The sequence below is a fragment of the Bos grunniens genome, chromosome 6 (assembly GCF_055505025.1).
Source record: "Bos grunniens cultivar Pamir isolate PY7600 chromosome 6, Bosgru_T2T1.0, whole genome shotgun sequence".
In the NCBI taxonomy this organism is placed as follows: domain Eukaryota; kingdom Metazoa; phylum Chordata; class Mammalia; order Artiodactyla; family Bovidae; genus Bos; species Bos grunniens.
In genome coordinates this window covers 112,023,143-112,039,100 of record NC_141170.1, presented here as the reverse complement: position 1 = coordinate 112,039,100, position 15,958 = coordinate 112,023,143, and the positions used below count along the sequence as shown (strand labels likewise).

The 15,958-nt window shown below is 41.2% G+C and overlaps 2 protein-coding genes across 23 annotated transcripts in view; one reads left to right on the top strand and one right to left on the bottom strand.

Annotated features, from left to right (window-relative positions):
• The window catches only part of SYNPO2 (synaptopodin 2), a 204,459-nt gene that overhangs the window by 164,600 nt on the left and 23,901 nt on the right, over nt 1–15,958 (bottom strand). The gene's annotated exons all lie outside the window — the stretch shown is intronic.
• The window catches only part of LOC147371216 (uncharacterized), a 360,632-nt gene that overhangs the window by 321,332 nt on the left and 23,342 nt on the right, over nt 1–15,958 (top strand). For 15 of the 21 annotated variants that reach the window (XR_015165984.1, XR_015165982.1, XR_015165980.1 and 12 more), the window contains one exon: nt 7,878–7,984. The exons of 2 other annotated variants lie outside the window; for them this stretch is intronic. Coding sequence is in view for 11 of the 19 variants with exons in the window: in XM_086407300.1 (XP_086263426.1) it covers nt 7,878–7,984 (107 nt within the window). In the remaining 8 variants the exon portion in view is untranslated. Of the gene's footprint in view, nt 1–7,877; nt 7,985–8,972; nt 11,993–15,958 lie in introns of those variants that run through there. 4 more of the 21 variants (XR_015165989.1, XR_015165985.1, XR_015165983.1 and 1 more) reach the window with 1 other exon arrangement.

Sequence of the window (15,958 nt, the reverse complement as noted above, 5' to 3'; positions counted from 1 at the left end):
GCAACCCACTTCAGTATTCTTGCCTGGAGAATCCCATGGACAGCGGAGCCTGGCAGGCTACCATCCATGGGGTCACAAGATTTGGACACAACTTAGCGACTAAACCACCACCACCACAACCTTTACTACAGTTTATAACTTATAGCATCTTAGAGTTTTTGTCTTATTCAGTTAGTTCAGTCACTCAGTCACGTCTGACTCTGCGACCCCATGAACTGCAGCATGCCAGGCCTCCCTGTCCATCAACAACTCCTGGAGTTCACACAAACTCATGTCCATCGAGTCGGTGATGCCATCAAGCCATCTCATCCTCTGTTGTCCCCTTCTCCTCCCACCTTCAATCTTTCCCAGCATCAGGGTCTTTTCAAATGAGTCAGCTTTTCACATCAGATGGCCAAGTATTGGAGTTTCAGCTTCAGCATCAGTCCTTCCAATGAACACCCAGGACTGATCTCCTTTAGGATGGACTGGTTGGAACTCCTTGGAGTCCAAGGGACTCTCAAGAGTCTCCTCCAACACCACAGTTCAAAAGCATCAATTCTTTGGTCCTCAGCTTTCTTTATAGTCCAACTCTCACATCCATACATGACTACTGGAAAAACCATAGCTTTGACTAGACAGACTTTTGTTGACAAAGTAATGTCTCTGCTTTTTAATATGCTGTCTAGGTTGCTCATAACTTCCCTTCCAAGGAAGAAGCGTCTTTTTATTTCATGGCTGCAATCACCATCTGAAGTGATTTTGGAGCCCAGAAAAATAAAGTCAGCCACTGTTTCCACTGTTTCCCCATCTATTTCCCATGAAGTGATGGGACCAGATGCCATGATCTTCATTTTCTGAATGTTGAGCTTCAAGCCAACTTTTTCACTCTCCTCTTTCACTTTCATCAAGAGGCTCTTTAGTTCTTCTTCACTTTCTGCCATAAGGGAGGTGTCATCTGCATATCTGAGGTTATTGATATTTCTCCCGGCAATCTTGATTCCAGCTGTGCTTCTTCCAGCCCAGCATTTCTCATGATGTACTCTGCATAGAAGTTAAATAAGCAGGGTGACAATAAACAGCCTTGACATACTCCTTTTCCTATTTGGAACCAGTCTGTTGTTCCATGTCCGGTTCTGTTGCTTCCTGACCTGCACATACAGGTTTCTCAAGAGGCAGGTCAGGTTGGTCCGGTATTCCCATCTCTTTCAGAATTTTCCACAGTTTATTGTGGTCTATACAGTCAAAGGCTTTAGCATAGTCAATAAAGCAGAAATAGATGTTTTTCTGGAACTCTCTTGCTTTTTCGATGATCCAGTAGATTTTGGCAATTTGATCTCTGGTTCCTCTGCTTTTGCTAAAACCAGCTTGAACATCTGGAAATTCACGGTTCACATATTGCTGAAGCCTGGCTTGGAGAATTTTGAGCATTACTTTACTAGCATGTGAGATGAGTGCAATTGTGCAGTTGTTTGAGCATTCTTTGGCATTGCCTTTTCTTGGGATTGGAATGAAAACTGACATTTTTCAGTCCTGTGGCCACTGCTGAGTTTTCCAAATGTGCTGGCATATTGAGTGCAGCACTTTCAAAGCATCATCTTTTAGGATTTGAAATAGCTCAACTGGAATTGCATCACCTCAACTAGCTTTGTTCATAGTGATGCTTTCTAAGGCCCACTTGGCTTCACATTCCAGGATGTCTGGCTCTAGGTGAGTGATCACACCATCATCATTATCTGGGTCATGAAGATCTTTTTTGTACAGTTATTCTGTGTATTCTTGCCACCTTTTCTTAATATCTTCTGCTTCTGTTAGGTCCATACCATTTATGTCCTTTATTGTGCCCATCTTTGCATGAAATGTTCCCTTGGTATCTCTAATTTTTTTGCAGAGATCTCTGGGTTTTCCCATTCTATTGTTTTCCTCTATTTCTTTGCATTGATCACTGAGGAAGGCTTTCTTATCTCTCTTTGCTATTCTTTGGAACTCTGCATTCAGATGCTTATATCTTTCCTTTTCTCCTTTGCCTTTAGCATCTCTTCTTTTCACAGCTATTTGTAAGGCCTCCTCAGACAGCCATTTTGCTTTTTTGCATTTCTTTTTCTTAGGGATGGTCTTGATCCCTGTCTCGTGTACAATGTCACGAACCTCCATCCATAGTTCATCATTCACTCTGTCTATCAGATATAGTCCCTTAAATACACCTTTGAATAATGTGCCTCTTGTAACTGACTGTGTTTTTCTCCGTGCTTTGACTGCTAGAAAGTTCAGAGCCTCGTCTGCAGCCTGGCTCTCAGGTTGCTATATGTTTTTGTACAGGTGTGCACTGCACCACTCAGGGGATGCTATGTTCCCTTCTGAGTAGGTGTCAGAACCATTTAATCAAGGCAGAAGAAACAATCCATTAGTCATGCTTATTATTCTTTCCCCCTACCTCCAATGGATCATCCTAGTCTTTCCACTGTATGACCCAGACATTCCTCAACCACATCCTGTTCTCCTCAACCTGCTGCAGCTGCTACAGTTCACCTCCTCACTGTATTCTACATTTGCAGTAGCTTCCCAGCAGCTCCAGACATGTATAAAAAAGCAAAAGATTTTTTTTCCTCTCCTGGATGGCTCAAGAATTATGTGAATAAATTTCAGTCTCACTCAGACTCTTGAGAATCCCTTGGACTGCAAGGAGATCCAACCAGTCCATCCTAAAGGAGATCAGTCCTGGGTGTTCTGGAGGGACTGATGCTAAAGCTGAAACTCCAGTACTTTGGCCACCTCATGCGAAGAGTTGACTCATTGGAAAAGACTCTGATGCTGGGAGGGATTGGGGGCAGGAGGAGAAGGGGACGACAGAGGATGAGATGGCTGGATGGCATCACCAACTCAATGGACATGAGTCTGGGTGAACTCCGGGAGTTGGTGATGGACAGGGAGGCCTAGCGTGCTGCGATTCATGGGGTCGCAGAGTCGGATACGACTGAGCGACTGAACTGAACTGAATGCTTTGAATAGCTCACTATTACACACTGACAGGACAAAACCCAAGATCTGCATCCAGGCTTACAAAGGCCTCCCTAATCTGGCCCCTGTCCACCTCTCCAGTTCACATCCTGTAATCCCCAGCTCTGTTCTCCACTCACAGAGGTGCTTGTAGTTCCTCACACACCCACTGTGCCATGCCTCATCACCATTTCAGATATTGTTCCACCTGCTTCACTTGCATTTCTCCTCATCTGCCTCAAGAAAATCTACTACTGTCTCCCCTAAAAGACTACATTTTGGAGGCAGTGTGTTAGTCACTCAGTCATGTGTGACTCCATGGACTAAAGCCCACCAAGCTCCTCTGTCCATGGGATTCTCCAGGCAAGAATACTGGAGTGGGCTGCCATTCCCTTCTCCAGTTGGAAGCAGAGTCTGTGTCTAATTGGTCTTGTTTTCCCAGTTCCTAGCAAGACAAGGGTTGGGGAGTAAGAGGGACAAATTACTATATATAAAATAAATAAGCCACAAGGATATATAGCACAACACAGGAAACATACCCAATATTTTATAATAACTACAAGTGGAATATAACCTTTAAAAATTGTGAAACTATTTTGACCCCTTGAAGCTCATATAATAATGTACATCAACTATACCTCAATAAAACCAAACATTGGAATTTTTTAGACATTTTTAAAATGTCTTGGAATTCTGAAACATCAAGGTTGGGAAACTGTCACACTGAGATTTCAGGATACCAACTCTGTATCTATAATTGTAACCTGAACCCAGCAGGCAAAGAGTTAACAATCATGCATGGCACCCCTAAGTTCATGGGGAACTCTTACTATCTTTAAGATAGATCCCACCTCCTCTTCCTCCAAATGTACTGGAGGCAGAATTAAACTGACCTAGTGATGTTAATAATAATTAAATACAGCTATATTCAGGAACTCTATTAGAATTAGTCTTTAATAAGCCTAAAGGTAATAATAAATGTTGCTCTGAGAAAGCAAATGAGTTCAAGATATTTAGGCTTGTGTCCTTACACACAGATCGTAAGTCCTGATATCTGGGGTCTGTATTAAATGTGGAGCTTCCGATATTTAAGTAATGACAATAACTATGACTAGCCAAGAAAAAAAAAATGCAATAACTGAAATAGGCTTTGGGGGCTGGAAAAAAATCCATGCATTATTTCCCAGTAGGCTGGGCTTTTAAGGCCAGCAATCAAGTGATCTGAGGCTGGCACACTACTGGCTGGTGAGTCTAGGCAGCAATTCGTATCTGATGCATATGACTGGGTAGTAAGCAGTATCTGAGGCTTCACATGCTAGCAAGTCCAGGTACTGAGATAGTATTTCCTTGTGTTCTCTTGCCATGTCAGCAATATTTTCCATCCCAATGCTTCTCTAAATCACATTTGTTTAGTTCCCATGGCACTGAAATGACCACATTCTTGAAACTTTGGTGCCCTCCACAAAATTAATTAGACTGTAAACAGAAATTCTGACAAAGTGGTACATCTCACCCTGTGATGGAATTCACAGTGCAGGTGGGAGCATATGCCATGAAAGGAAAAGGACAATCACTCTCACTTCAAGAAAAACATCAGTTATTGGATCACTACAGCTACAAAGACTGTGTACTAGGTATTATGTGCCTCGGATAGCGATTTGCAGAATAGTTTCCAAATCCTGGTAGTATGTTGGCTATTTAACTTCAGTGCACAATATTGGGGCTTTTGCAACTGAGAGGCTGACAGAAACAAGCCTGGAGAGAAGCTGCCTCACTGCCTGCAGAGGGGCCTAGAGGAAAACCTCCCTTAGAACAGTGCAGATGCCAGTGGGAAAGACTGTCACTCCCTAATCACTGAGCTTTACTTACCTGGCCAGAGAAGACATGATATAAGAGGAAATCTCTCTGCATCTGTTTGGAGACCCCTCAGCCTTCCACCATGCCCATACAGAAATGCTCTGTCATACACACCAGGACCAGCACGATGGCCCGGCCAAGTGCCTAAGAAGGCGGGCAGGAATGCACGGGGGCAGGAGAAGAAATGCCCGCAGGCACAACTCATCCAGCACTGAGCAAGGTCTTGGCCTTTTTCTCTGAATCCCCTGTTGGCTTCTGTGTTGCCGATACATTAGGCGCACATCTGGGGAAGTACTTCTACCGTATCAAGAGCCATGTGGTTATTAATAATGAATTAACTCAGAATGCTTGCGGCTTCGTTCCATTCTGCATAATAACACCTAAAAGGCAATGCCAAATTAAAAAGTTCTATACTCCTCACTGCAATCATGCCATGAGACTTTCTTCTGCTGATTCTAGATCCCCATACTCTGCAAATAAAAAATGGGCAACGATTTCCTGCAGACCTCTACCATCCTAGAGTTAGGGCATACCCGTGACAGAGGGATTGTTTTTGGTATGTCTGTAATTCTGCATTGGTCTGTTGGTCCTTAATCCACTGTAGGATGCTACACACCCATACAAGCCCCTGGGTACTGCCCTTCACATTTAAAGCTTTGATTTACTGACAGATATGTAAACCCTGATGTATCTAGGCAGCTCCTGTCAACCACATGTGTACTGAAACACAGATTACATAGAAGTGCAAATTATTGCAGCTGAGATCAGCACTAACTGAAACTTAGAATAACAGTCCCCTTTAAACTTTCTTGAAAAACTGGTCACGTGAACTCCAGTGACTTTTGTTTCATGGTCTGTTCTGTGTGTATTTTGTATAGTCTATCGAGATATCTGTCCTTTCCTCGTGCTAGGAACTTTTCATAAGCAGAGGTTCAGGAAGTTAAGGAAAGGAGCCTCGTTATAGAGGAGCACAAAGCGTATACTGATGTGAGAGCGTGTCCCCCTGATGGGTCTGCAGGCTCTAGGTATGTCCTGAGCTATACTCAGCAGCCAGCATCTGTATGCATCTATATTCGAGGAGGGATGGCACAGGTCAGTTAACCACCTTTTTTTTGTATTTAGATCTAGGAAGCAAACTTCAAGGTCAATATTTGGGCTCTTGGACTAAATACTATGTGTGAAATTTGACTAAAACACCAACTATCTGAAGTTGCCACCAAGTTGTGTGTATGGCAGAGATTTTTTCCCCCCAAATATATGCAAGGAACTTGAATATTGCAGTTCCTTTATTATATATCCATGAGATGTATTGTTTTATTTACAGGACTTACTTTGTACTGTAGCACATATCTATAATAAAAAAATGCATGCATAGATAAAGCCAGCCAGTCCAAAAGTACCTAGTGAAAGTATGTAGATGATACTTCCAGTAAAACCATCTTATTTCTTCCTAACAGCCTGAGCTTCTTAGCTGTCTGAAGTCCCTAACATAAAGTGATGCTTGTAGGACATGAGTTTAAAATGTAAGACAATACTATGTCTCTCCATCCTGTTATAACAGCAGCAATTAAATTCACAACTAACAGAAATCAGAAAATGCCAGGAGTTAATGTACTGGATCAAATTGCCAACATCCACTGGATCATCGAAAAAGCAAGAGAGTTCCAGAAAAACATCTATTTCTGCTTTATTGACTATGCCAAAGCCTTTGACTGTATGGATCACAATAAACTGGAAAATTCTGAAAGAGATGGGAATACCAGACCACCTGACCTGCCTCTTGAGAAACCTATATGCAGGTCAGGAAGCAACAGTTAGAACTGGACATGGAACAACAGACTGGTTCCAAATAGGAAAAGGAGTACGTCAAGGCTGTATATTGTCACCCTGCTTATTTAACTTCTATGCAGAGTACATCATGAGAAATGCTGGGCTGGAAGAAGCACAAACTGGAATCAAGATTGCCGGGAGAAATATCAATAACCTCAGATATGCAGATGATACCCCCCTTATGGCAGAAAGTGAAGAGGAACTAAAAAGCCTCTTGATGAAAGTGAAAGTGGAGAGTGAAAAAGTTGGCTTAAAGCTCAACATTCAGAAAACGAAGATCATGGCACCCAGTCCCATCACTTCATGGGAAATAGCTGGGGAAACAGTGGAAACAGTGACAGACTTTATTTTGGGGGGCTCCAAAATCACTGCAGATGGTGACTGCAGCCATGAAATTAAAAGACGTTTACTCCTCGGAAGAAAAGTTATGACTAACCTAGACTGCATATTGAAAAGCAGAAACATTACTTTGCCAACAAAGGTCCGTCTAGTCAAGGCTATGGTTTTTCCAGTGGTCATGTATGGATGTGAGAGTTGGACTGTGAAGAAAGCTGAGCGCTGAAGAATTGATGCTTTTGAACTGTGGTGTTGGAGAAGACTCCTGAGAGTCCCTTGGACTGCAAGGAGATCCAACCAGTCCATTCTAAAGGAGATCAACCCTGGGATTTCTTTGGAAGGAATGATGCTAAAGCTGAAAGTCCAGTACTTTGGCCACCTCATGCGAAGAGTTGACTCATTGGAAAAGACTGATGCTGGGAGGGATTGGGGGCAGGAGGAGAAGGGGACAACAGAGGATGAGATGGCTGGATGGCATCACTGACTTGATGGATGTGAGTTTGAGTGAACTCCAGGAGATGGTGATGGACAGCGAGGCCTGGCGTGCTGTGATTCATGGGGTCGCAGACAGTCGGACACAACTGAGCGACTGAACTGAACTGAACTGAACTGAATGTACTGAAAAAGACTGTTAACCCTTTTTGGTTTTATAAACAAATATGATATATGTCTCTTTGTATAAACATGTACATCCTAATCTACCTAATGTGGGTAGAACATATATAGGTCCCATAAACATGTAGGTAGAAAAGAGTTAAAAGCAAAACTTATTTGACCATCCTATCAGACTAGAAAGTAAACAGTTGGTGTTTCCTCAGGAAATTTTTCAGGAGGATAAAGTAAGAAGTACCACCAATATAGCATGTTTTTACTTGCAGAAGGGATCAGCTATCTGTGCGTCTTGGGGCAGACAGCCAGTCTACTTTTTTCTCCAAAACTGAAGGAGTTCTTGCGGGAAGGAAACAGCTCTGCACATCCTGTAAAGGTATGTCCACTTCACGTAGTATCTGACCAGAACTGGTAACAAAAAGAATTTAGCAGTAACAAATTTGTATGTGGTTAACCGGAATTACTAAGTGGCTAAAACAATTAAGCTGAAGTACAAAAACACATTTTTCATGTGAGTTTTCCCTTGATCTTCACTCCTCCCTTATTTGTTTAACCATTCTACGAGCATATGCTAGTCACTAATGATGCAAAGATGAATTCAACACAGTCGCTACCTGCAAGGTGCTCCCAGGGTAGTGAAGGAAACAGCCATATAAACAGGTAATTATGAAACAATGTGTTAAGTAACAATGATATGCACAGAGTATTATGAAAATAGAGAGGTAACTCATTCAGGGCCAAGACACCTCACCTTCTGAGGAGGGAGAGAGTTGCATACAGAGGGAGAAGCAGGAGTGAAAACAGGTGACCCCAAAAAGTATACATACATGCATATATGCATATATGTGAAGAGTAACCATAAGCAATTGGTGTTACTAGAGTTTAAAGCTCAAATAGTAAGAAGGAAAAAAGATAAGGCTAAAGAATTAGAGCATCATTGATAAAGGATCCATTTCCCCCAAATTAAACAGTATTTGCTTTAGTCTGAAAGGAACCAGGAAACAGTGAAGGGTCTTAATCAGGAAGGTAGCAAGGGCCAATATGTGTTTTGCCAACATCACCACAGCTGGCAATTGTGTGGAGGACACATCTGAAAGGTGCGAGGGACAGAGACGTGGACAGCATTATCACAGTAAAGGCAGGAGACTCTCAAAGGATGCAATCACAGAATGAGAAGGCAGTGAAACCCTACAGCATCCCAACGCTTAGAGGCTAGGTAAAGAACTCCGGTGGACTTTAATAACCATCTTCCTTGGCTAGAGGAGCTTCTTCCCTTTAAAAAAAAAAAACGTTTTATTTTGTATTAGGGTATAGCTGATAACCGGGAGGATGGCAGGGCAACCCACTCCAGTATTCTTGCCTAGGGAACCCCATGGATGGAGGAGCTGGTGAGCTGCAGTCCAGAGGGTCGCAAAGAGTCGGACACGAGTGAAGCGACTAAGCACCGCACAGACAGCAGAGCTGATTAAACGGTTCCCAGTCGGTGCTAGTGGCAAAGAATCTGTCTGCCAACACAGGAGACACAAGAGATGCAGAATTCTTGCCTGGAGAATCCCCACGGGCAGAGGAGCCTGGCAGGCCACAGTCCACGGAGTTGCAAAGAGTCGGACACGACTGAGGCAACGTAGCGCGCACGCATACTGATTAACAGTGTTGGAATAGTTTCGGGTGGACAGCAAAGGAACTCAGCCATACATATGCATGCATTCATTCTCCCCCAGACTCCGCTTTTATCCAGGCTGACACATAACACTGAGCAGAGTTCCATGTGCAGAGTTCTATGCTGTAGGTGGGGAGATTATTCTTGATTTGGGCAGTGTGCACACCTACATCCTGGTTATCCCACGATTAGATTGGTGTTCAAAAAAAAAAAGCAAATGGTTTCATATGTGTATTTCGAACATACTCACTTGACTTCAGATTTATTTCATCCTCAGCAAAACTGTGCCAGTATACAATTTTAATGAAGTTGGAGTATGAAACGCATATTTCTTATTAGATGGCACTAAAGCTACAAAGAGTGTTCTTGATGGTTAAATTACCTTACAGTGGAGAGAGAAAGAGCACAGCAAACAACTGCCTTTCCTCTGTTCCATGCTGGGTTATTTTATTCTTAGAGCCCGTGCACCGTCCAGGACAGAACAAGTACCTGGTCGTGTGCCCGCTGTACGTGCCAAGAACTGTTGTATCTACTCTGTGTGAAGCTGGATCACTTAGATAACAGTTGTTTTTCTTGATGTGGGTGATCTCACCCACTCCAATGACTTCAACCACCAGCTGCACACAGATGAATTCCAAATCTTTCCCTCTCTCCTGAGCTCTGGAGCCTTACCCATAATTGCCAACGAGACACTGTGGATTTCCTCCAACAACCTCCCACTTCAAATGCACAAAAGTAAGCCTGTTATCCTTCTTGTACACCTCTTCCTTCTTCTATAGTCACTATCTCCAAGAATGACCCTAAAATTTGCTCAGTTACCCAGGTCAGCTCAGATTCTTCTTTCTCCTATACTAACTGTATACCCACCTAATCCTACAGAATCTAATTATTCTGATCAATGGGCTTCATCTCCTCTTTTCTACTTCTCATCCTCTGTCCTCTCCCAGCCTTGTGGTCCCTCACCCAACCAATCCTATCTCCAGGGCTTGATCATATTATTCCTTAAAGGTGTAAAATGGTTTTAACGGATTCCCATTGCCTTTTGAAAATTCTAGCTACTTCGAGGTCACAAGTCCCTCCATGACGTGGCTCCTGCCTAACTCCACAACGATGTATCTCATCTGTAGCTCCACCCTCAGGTGCCCCACTCATGTACACCCTGAGGCCCTGGTTGCAGCAGACTCCTGCACTCAGAGGATCTTACAGGCCACGCTGGTTTATGCCTTAAGGCTGTTCCTTCTTAGACCACGTCCTGTTTGCCCCTGCTCCATCCAGGCAGAAGCCTTCCTGTATTCGTGCTTCAGTTTATGTATTTCATCTTCCAGAAAACATTCTGATCACCCCTGTATATCCCCCTTTGTGTCTCCATTATTGTCTACACCATCGTCTACAAAAACACTTAGAACATCGTATCATGCTAATTGTATCACATATTTGACTCTTTCTATAATAATGCAAGCTTTTTGAAGAGAACTTTTTAATACTCATATTTGCGTCCCAGGAGCCTAGTTTGATTCCTGGCGCTCCCTTAACTGATGTTTATTGACACCAAAGCAGTTTTTAAAAACTGTATTCAGATGAATACATTTTTCTCTTTCCTTTAATTACTTTGTCATTTTGTAGCCAAAATATGGGGCTGGGGACTGACTTAGTATGGTGATTGCAGAGACTGAGGTCAAAGTCCAACTCTAACTGCAGATGTCTGATAGAGCACCTAGATAGCATATTGAAAAGCAGAGACATTACTTTGCCAACAAAGGTCCGTCTAGTCAAGGCTATGGTTTTTCCAGTGATCATGTATGGATGTGAGAGTTGGACTGTGAAGAACGCTGAGCACCGAAGAATTGATGCTTTTGAACTGTGGTGTTGGAGAAGACTCTTGAGAGTCCCTTGGACTGCAAGGAGATCCAACCAGTCCATTCTGAAGGAGATCAGCCCTGGGATTTCTTTGGAAGGAATGATGCTAAAGCTGAAACTCCAGTACTTTGGCAACTTCATGCGAAGAGTTGACTCATTGAAAAAGGCTCTGATGCTGGGAGGGATTGGGGGCAGGAGGAGAAAGGGATGACAGAGGATGAGATGGCTGGATGGCATCACTGACTCAATGGACGTGAGTCTGAGTGAACTCCGGGAGTTGGTGATGGACAGGGAGGCCTGGCATGTTGCGATTCATGGGGTCGCAAAGAGTCAGACACGACTGAGTAACTGAACTGAACTGAACTGATAGAGCACAGACCTAAAGGCAGGGAGGCCCCATCCAGACTCTGAAGAATAAGTGCCGTGCTCTATTAGCACTTTCTGTCATGGCTGTCCCTTATATTTGCTCTCCCTCACTCAGCGTGAGCATTCACTAACCAAGTCTTTTTGAATAAGTATTCAATAAGTATTTTTAAAGATCTCATTGTGTCCACATGAGTAGAGCTGTATCTGCATTTTCAAACAACATATCCACACTGGGAACATCTTGCTAAAACCGGCAAAGCAGAGAGCATTTCAGTTTGATACTGCTATAGAAATCTTAAAAATGTATATTTAATTTTATGATAGCCTAAATTTTAAGCTAGGCTATATGGTTGGTGCAATTATATTTTTTATATGCAATTCGCTAAACTTAAGAATCTAAAGTAGTCATTGAGACACCTGAACAAGAATTAAATAATTTCTAATTTACCCAGTAATCACCTAACATAACAATACATGTCATATCTTTTGGCAAATACAAAACTAGATACAGTGAGTTAAAAAGGCAAGTGAAAATCTTATCCCAGTGTTTGAATTAAGTGTTTTTTAAAAAAACAAGGAACAGCTTATTTTATCAACAAAGTAGATTTAGGAAAATGCAATCCATAAAATTTCCTTTTAAAAATTACTCTCTTGTTCCACAGAGTCTAATTACATTCTGTTTCATTATAATTTTATCTGAACTCTATATGCTGTGCACAGCCTTGTAAATGAGTCATAGCATAACTATTCCCACTTTGTAGCCAGTTCTCCAGAGAAGCGAAGGAGAAAAGCAACAACTGCCTTTTAAGGAAATCAAACCTGTTTCTAGAGATAAACCTCTGTCCATTTCTATTTGAACATATTCTCAACAACCAAAAAACAGAACACTATAAAATACAGATCTAATGAGTGAGCCACCTGGCCAAATATATCTGTAGGTTTATTTAATGTTTCTCCTATGTTATAATCTATTACAGATAATCACATTACATAAACATGTGCACCTGGCCACATGTGAAATGGTAAAAAATGAAAGGACATTTCTTTATGCAAACATTGAAACATCTGGTTGCAGTTCAGGATTATATTTTGGCTACTTTATTAAATAAATTTGTTTTCAAAAGTAAAAAAGAAAACTTGCTGTTTCTAGGAAACTTGTAAAACATGGAATTTGTATTGCAAAGAATCTGAATAGAAAGCTAAATGGGAAAGACTGTAAAACGTAGGGCCACGCAGTAAACACTGTTCAATTAACTGATGGGAAAATGATCACCTTAATTTGGACTTCTCTCTAACTCTGCTCATTCACTGAATTTGAAAGGTGACAGAATATCAAATTTTAGTATATGGAGGCTTGAAATTTAGCTAATTTTCCAAATATTTTGCAATTGTTTTATTCTCCTTACATTATACCAAAATATGCCTGCCACCAGTCTTTTTCTCACTGTCTTAGAATTAACTAGAAAAATGACTCCTGGCATAATCAAATTTTTCTTTTAAATAAAGTACAAGTGATTGATATTTATCCAGTACCACAAATTCATTTTTACAGACTGAAATATTTTTAGTGTTGCTCCCTGGAAATCATACATAAAAAGGAACACACATATACATATATGTACATATGGCTACATAGTATAAAGCTAGGTTTCATTTTTTTACTAAATTATTTCCTACTTCACTTATCCAAACAACAAAGCTACAGCTGAAGAATTCAAAAATTTAAAAACTTGATTCCTAGCTATTGTCACAACACCCTGATGCCATTATTAGATCAGAAAATTGCAATGGCTGAACTCTAGAAATGTGAGGTGGTGGTGGCAGATGGGGGTGGGGATTGCTTTTAACCGAGTTACTTTTAATCTCCAAGATGATTAAAACAAATTTTTTTTAAAGTAGCAGAAATTTCCTGTAATTGAAAGAACACCATTATTTAAGGAAAATAAAAGGTTTACTGTAAAAAATAAATCTAGTAAAAGATCTTGGAAGAAACATTTAAAATAATAATTACAAAAACTCAGATCTTACAGAAAATATAGGTATATATTTCTTAGACTTTAGTGTAATAAAAGATTTTTTCTAACAAGACCCAAAAAATTAATTATAAAAGAGGATAATTGATATGTTTGGCTATATTGAAATTGTTGTTCATCCAAAGAAACCTTAAATAACATGAAAAGGTTATAAACCTTGTGAGTTCATTTAGTATACATCCAACTGACAAGGTTTATTATATGAAGAATGGATAAAGTTCTTATACTCATCAGTCATGAAGGATACAAATAACCTAAAAGAAAAATATTCTAAAGATATGAATAAGCAATTCACAGAAGAAAAAACACATATTGCCAAAAAAACAAATGAAGAGATATTTGAATTACCAGGTGGTCAGAGAAATACAAATCAAGACCACAAGAGATAATATTTTACTGCCAAAAGAATAGCAAAAATTAAAAAATCTGATCAAGTGTTGGAGAAGATGTGGAGGCATAGGGTTCCTTAGGCATTGCTGGTGGAATTGTAAATCATGTATCTATTTGAAAAATAGTTTTCCTCCTAAGCTGATCATTTACAAACCTATGACCCAACAACTGTACTCCTGACTTTATAGCTAAAAGAAACCCTCACCCACTTGCAACAGGAGATGTTCTAGCAGCACTGCTCAGAGCAGCAAACACCCAGAGCAGCCCACATGTTCTTTGACAAGAAAATGACAGGTAAACTGTGAGATGTTCACACAGTGGAACATTACACATCCAACACAGCAAATGCACAGGCTGCAGCCATGTGGATATATGCCAGTGACAGCATACTGAGAAAAACAAAGTCTCCAAAGACTAAAGGCAGCAGGGTGCCCTTCTTATAAAGTTAAAAATAACTAAACTTTCTTTAGAATGCATAAATATTCAATTCTATCTCAGTCGCAAAGAAAGGCAATGCCAAAGAATGCTCAAACTACCGCACAATTGCACTCATCTCCCACGCTAGTGAAGTAATGCTCAAAATTCTCCAAGCCAGGCTTCAACAGTATGTGAACCGTGAACTTCCAGATGTTCAAGCTGGTTTTAGAAAAGGCAGAGGAACCAGAGATCAAATTGCCAACATCTGCTGGATCATTAAAAAAGCAAGAGAGTTCCAGAAAAACATCTACTTCTGCTTTATTGACTATGCCAGAGCCTTTGACTGTGTGGATCACAATAAACTGTGGAAAATTCTGAAAGAGATGGGAATACCAGACCACCTGACCTGCCTCCTGAGAAATCTGTATGCAGGTCAGGAAGCAACACTTAGAACTGGACATGGAGCATCTGACTGAAGTGCTCCTCCTGCAAGTGTCCGCCGAGCTGGGCCCCTCAGACAACTCCACCCCTAGGTGGTTAAAAAAAAAAAAAAAAAAGAACTGGACATGGAACAACAGACTGTTTCCAAATCGGGAAAAGAGTACGTCAAGGCTGTATATTGTCACCCTGCTTATTTAACTTGTATGCAGAGTACATCATGAGAAATACTGGGCTGGATGAAGCACAAGCTGGAATCAAGATTGCTGGGAGAAATATCAATAACCTCAGACATGCAGATGACGCCACCCTATGGCAGAAAGCGAAGAAGAACTAAAGAGCCTGTTGATGAAAGTGAAGGAGGAAAGTGAGAAAGTTGGCTTACAGCTCAACATTCAGAAAACTAAGATCATGGCATCTGGTCCCACAACTTCATGGCAAATAGATGCGGAAACAATGAAAACTGTCAGATTTTATTTTCTTGGGCTCCACAATCACTGCAGATGGTGATTGCAGCCATGAAATTAAAAGACACTTACTCATTAGAAGAAAAGTTATGACCAACCTAGAGAGCATATTGAAAAGCAGAGACATTACTTTGCCAACAAAGGTCCATCTAGTCAAAGGTATGGTTTTTCCACTAGTCATGTATGGATGTGAGAGTTGGACTATAAAGAAAGCTGAGTGCTGAAGAATTGATGCTTTTGAACTGTGGTGTTGGAGAAGACTCTTGAGAGTCCCTTGGATTGCAAGGAGATCAATCCAGTCCATCCTAAAGGAAATCAGTGCTGAATATTCATTGGAAGGACTGATGCTGAAGCTGAAACTCCAATACTTTGGCCACCTGATGCGAAGAACTGACTCACTGGAAAAGACCCTGATGCTGGGAAAGATTGAAGGCAGGAGGAGAAGGAGATGGCAGAGAATGAGATGGTTGGATGGCATCATCGACTCAATGGACATGAGTTTGAGTAAGCTTTGGGAGTTGTTGATGGACAGGGAGGCCTGGCGTGCTGCAGTCCATGGGGTCACAAAGAGTTGGACATGACTGAGCGACTGAACTGAACTGAAATATTCAATTAAACTATATAAAAAGAAAGGCAAGTAATAATAAATACAGAATTCAGGATGATGCTTACCTTGAGTCCGTAGAGGCAGGATAATATAGTGGGAGGTAAGGGCAGGTTAT